The sequence below is a fragment of the Coregonus clupeaformis genome, chromosome 14 (genome assembly GCF_020615455.1).
Source record: "Coregonus clupeaformis isolate EN_2021a chromosome 14, ASM2061545v1, whole genome shotgun sequence".
NCBI classification, from domain to species: Eukaryota; Metazoa; Chordata; class Actinopteri; order Salmoniformes; family Salmonidae; genus Coregonus; species Coregonus clupeaformis.
In genome coordinates this window covers 30,402,235-30,407,446 of record NC_059205.1, presented here as the reverse complement: position 1 = coordinate 30,407,446, position 5,212 = coordinate 30,402,235, and the positions used below count along the sequence as shown (strand labels likewise).

General features: G+C 39.5%; 1 protein-coding gene across 1 annotated transcript; it reads right to left on the bottom strand.

Annotated features, from left to right (window-relative positions):
* Positions 1 to 1,656: 1,656 nt before the first annotated feature.
* LOC121581534 (zinc finger protein SNAI2-like) lies at positions 1,657 to 4,249 on the bottom strand. The gene is made up of 3 exons (XM_041897028.2): positions 4,025 to 4,249; positions 3,176 to 3,697; positions 1,657 to 2,582 (listed from the first exon to the last, which is right to left on the bottom strand). Exons 1-3 carry the CDS (start codon positions 4,101 to 4,103, stop codon positions 2,401 to 2,403), a joined length of 783 nt encoding a protein of 260 aa, XP_041752962.1. The 5' UTR covers positions 4,104 to 4,249; the 3' UTR covers positions 1,657 to 2,400.
* Positions 4,250 to 5,212: the final 963 nt, after the last annotated feature.

Sequence of the window (5,212 nt, the reverse complement as noted above, 5' to 3'; positions counted from 1 at the left end):
TACCCAAAAGCAGCTGATTCATGAGAATTCCTTGGGGACATACCTTCCTCCAATCCTTTCATATACAGTATGTTAGTGATATTTCAACATGAAATCATGACTATATGGTTCCCATAGCTATAAGATAGTCATATCTGGTTTATGTATGTGCCTGCACCTGCCTCTCTCATGGTGAGGTCTGACAGAAAAGCCTGGAGCCACCTTGTCCAAACCTGGTCCAATCAGAGGAGTCCAGGAGAGAGCACCTGGAATAGCTTGACGATGACTCATATGTACGGATCTAGAATCTACCTACAGGGAAGATCAGCTCAGGAGCCCTTCAGAATGAGCCAGGAAGGAACACAAGTGTCTGTTTGTCAAGTCAGATCACTCAGCTCAGCAGCTTTTGGGCATTACGGAACGTTCTCTCTAGTCTAGATTCTAGCACACTGGCGTCTGTTTGTTAGAAAGAGTTTGACTTCTACTGTATCCTTTTACGCATTGCACTTCTAGGTGTGATTTTTGAAAAACATTTACGCATATTGTTCAACATACTGTAAAAGACAACAAGATGTAGCCTGAGGAAGTCAGTTTTCATCCTTGGTGGCACACATCCCAGAACCCTTGGAGGTTATCAAAGCAATGCAAATCTGGGGATTGGATGGAAACATATTAGAGGGTAAAACTATAAATTATTCCAGTGCCTCTGCAGTGATTGCTGTGAATTAACCATTCAGTATCAGACCTCAATTTACGCATTAGAAGGAAGAAAGATTTAATCAGTTCACTGCCTGGAAGCATTCACCACACGTACAGAAGCCCCGTTTATACCCGCCACTAACATGCATCCTTCTTCCTGATCTTGTCCTGCTCTTGCACTTATAAGATCAGTTCACAATGCGTCTTTTAATCATCTACACCTATCTAAAAATGTGGGCACAATCAGAATGTTGACAAGATATGGACAAAGGACGCATGTTAGAACCAGGTATAAACAGGGCTAGAGAGACAAACATACCTCTGAGGGATTGGTCGACTAGGATTACAATAGATAGCTGTCCACAAGAAATCAGCTCTTCCTTTTCAAAAGTAACATTGGCTGCAGGCAGGCAAATAAAGGGCAGTGCGCCCTCAAAGGGTGTAACAAGTGAGTGCTGAACAATATAGCCAACATGTGTTACATTTCAAGTTTGTTTGATGTCTGGACAGGTTCACAAGGAGCAGGTTGAGCCTTGAGTCTGGGTTGAGTCATCCTTCATTCTTTCTACACCTCCACCATGGAATGAACGCATGAAAGCGGACTGGAGCAGGAACCTGACTTCTGCTGTGTTGTATGTTTAACTTTGAAGCAGTTTGAAAGTTACTATATGAAGTTGACAGACTGCAACGCCATAAACAGGTTGTTATCATTGTTACGTCAGGCAAATCGTTTCAAGAGAAAGTAGGAAAAACATTGCAGCTTGTATAATGATACAAATCTAACGTCTGTACATGATACATGATGTGATAGATCTTACTATATTTATTTGATTACTAATCTCATGAAGTTGAATTAAGAAGATGTTTCATGACACCTTTTCTAGAATACCCAGCAAGTGTATGCCATACACCATCATGCCATACCCTGATATTCACAGTCCTTGCACAGAAAAATAAAGTCAAGCATTTTATAAACATTTCATGAATTTTATTTTAAAAAGCATCTTAAAAATATTACAATCATTTATTCAGTATCACAATTCACACTGTCAAAAATACAATAATCTCAGTCACACTTACATTCAAATATATAAAAATACAAATGCAAACAATTGTTTCAGAAAAATACTTAAATTGTCAAGACAAAGTGAGACACTTTGTAAAAGTATTGTTATCTTGAGTGCTGGCAAAACAGTTTTTGTGTCATTGAGTTGTAATACTGTCACCCTAAAAATGGTCTTTCCACTTATTCCTTAAGTTATAATGACTTTAAATATTCCATTGGCTGTGCACAGTCTGTCTCTATCGTGTGTTACCATACACCATGTGGAATAACTATGTGGTTTCTTAGAAAAAATAAAAATATTATGACATAACCGGAAACATATCCTCTGAGAGAGATTGGTCAGAACATCGAAATGTTTGAAAAGGCACATTATTTCAAATCTCTCCACTTCCCAAAGTACATGAAAAGCAATGACCGAAAGGTACATGGTATAACTAACATATAGTTCAACACTGGTTGCAATGGCAGAAAAATACTGCTTAAAATGAAAAGCACATGACAGACAGAGTATTTGTTTTTACACTGAAATTAAATGGATTGTCGGTCTTGTATATTTGGTTACAAAGCCTCAGTATGTAATATCCCCTGAACAGTTCTTGAGGACTGGAAAGTACCAGAGGTCTCTGGTGGTGGCACTGTATCCCAGCTCAGCAGTCTCAATGTGCTACACAACAACCAGATTCCTCATGCTTGTGCAGAAGAGACATTCTGGAGAAGGTTTTGGAACAGTTCTTGCATTGGTATTTTTTCACATCCGAATGGGTTTGTAGGTGAGCCCTGAGGTTGGACCTGTCCGCAAAAGCCCTACTGCAATGGGGGCAGGAGAATGGCTTTTCTCCTGTAAGAGGGCAAAGGGGAAGAAATGTGTCAGTATTCACAGGCGGATAAGAGATACAAACAGACACAAATATCCACTCCACTAAACTGACATAGGCCTAATAATGTAGGGCTATTTACTCCATAATCAACTGTAATAACTTAACTAGCACATGGACTGGTACAGTTACTCTTATTGTGCACTGTAAAGGTTAGGAAATACTAGAGCCAAAATCCTTCTTCCCTGACTTTTTGTCAAGCATGAGATATGGCTTGACATAAAAGCCTAAATCTTTTACTTTATGAAAAGTATAAACCAGAACATAAAATGTTGTACAACATGGAACTTCAAAGTAGTCTGAAAACCACACCTTTAACATAAGTTGCCACATACCACATAACTGTTTTACACAGGCATTGCAATGCACTTTGCAAAATGTATATAATACATACATTGAATAAAGACTGTTAAAACCCCTTATCATAAATTATATATTCCATAAACTGTTGCACAAAGTTATCCTAAAACGAAATAGCCCACCATGCAGCTATCTTCAGTATTTCCAAGTATCCTATTGTACAGTAATGGCACTCCAAATCTTTACAGCTACTCACCAGTGTGCGTTCTGATGTGTCCCTGAAGCAACCACGGTCTTGAGAAAGCTTTGCCACATATTTTACAGACACAAGGCAAAGTGTGAGTTCTGATGTGCATTTTTAGGGCTCCAAGACTGACGTACTCCTTTTCGCAGTATTTACAACTGAAAGATTTCCTCGTCTGAGCGTCGCAGTGCAGTTGCTTATGCTTTAGCAGTCCAGAATACGTGGAATAGGACTTGTTACACAAACTACATTGGAATTTCTCTGTCTCCGCTCCATGAGGATCTGTAAGTTTGGTAAGCATCCGATCGTCTTCATCGCTCCTGGGACTCTCGGAGCCGCTGTGGTCTTTGGATGAGGTGTCAGAGAGCGATGAGGGGTATCCAGAGATGGGAGAGAGGTCATTTGGAAGCGGAGATAAAGGAAAACTGCTTGTAGTCCATACTGTGATAGGGTTGTACGCGACCGAGCTAAGGATCTCCGGTTGAGGAATGACAGGCAATGGGAGGCCTTTGTAGAGATACGGTGAAATAAATACTGAAAATAGAAAGAAAATCATACATTAGGTGATTAAAAATAACTTCACTGCACAGTAATAATAGGCCTATGTATGTCCATGTATTATTTATTTAAAAAAGAGCTGAATAACATCTCCTCATTGAAGAGCACAGATTGGAAAGTTACAAAGTAGCAATAACTTTGACATAGAGATGCAATTAAACTATGTATCCGGATACAATGAAACTATGTATCCGGATAATAGCCTGACCGCTGTCAATTTGTAAACGTGTAACAACTTTGTTGCATGTCAGTGTAATCCATGCATCTGTTGAGCGATGGATTTAGAAAACTTTTTTGCTTTACCTGTAGGGCTTTCCAGCTCGCTATAATTTGGCTTCTTAGAGGAGTTAATATGTTTCTTGACAAGAAACGATCGTGGCATCTTGGAAAAATATATGGGACTGAAACTTTGGTATAAAACTTTTTTGGTCAATATAACGGTCCCCTCAGGGCGCGACAAATCACTGCAGAGACGGAAATCCTTATTGCATAGTCCAGTGAAGTGTCATTGTAGTGCAGAGAGCGCTGTTGTAACAGTAGAGCAAGCAGCAGTAAAGAGCTGTAAATACTCCCTATCAGGTGCATGGGAGGAGTCTCCCAAGAAACATTTACATATCAGGGGTCTTCAAACCAATTAAAACCACGTAAGTTTGTAATGGGCGGAGTCAAGACCGACCCTCTTCGTAGACAGGTGTATTTGTGTGTGGAGTGGGGAGGTTTGTGGACTAGTGGTGTGATGGTGGTGATGGTGTTTGGGTTTGTAGCTGGAGACAGTTGTAATCTAAGGATTGATACCAGTGCAATCATCGGAATGTGCAGGTTGTTGGTAATGAGCGTTGTGTGTTGCATAGCTCAGAAGGCATGAACATGGATAGCCTGTTCAATGGCATGGATGACTAATTTAATGAGGAATAGAATTGTAAAAACACATCTGCATGGTATTAAATGATATTGCTCCCTATGTGCTACAGCATACACACGTTTGATTATTTATTGATGTATCCCCTTTCCCCAATCCAATGAAATGTAATGTATGCACAAAAAGGGGATAGTGGAAAGCAACTCCATTACTCTGTTCACATTGAACGGGATTGTCCTCAACGAAGCTTTCTCTGATGTCAGTGTGTATGCAGGCAGTAAATCATACATTTCCTTGTCAATAATCCAATAAGGTATTCTTCCTTAAAATGTAAATCTAACTAGTTGGCTTTCAAGGTCAGCCTCAACAGCATAATTACATTTACCTCTGTCTGCTGAGCCTGCTGAGCGGAGCCTGCAGATAAGGAAATGTATACTCTACGCCCCCTTGTGTCCAGTTAACTCTTGGCAATGGCATTATTTGGCAAAAATAATGAAACAAAGGATGAATTTTAATAGTTCCCATAGCAATTAAAATTGGCAAATTCATCAAATTTTAGAATGTCATTGTGTTGCTAACTTAAAGTTAATTGTGAACTGGTTATCTTATCTTCAAAACTTAATTGGAGACAA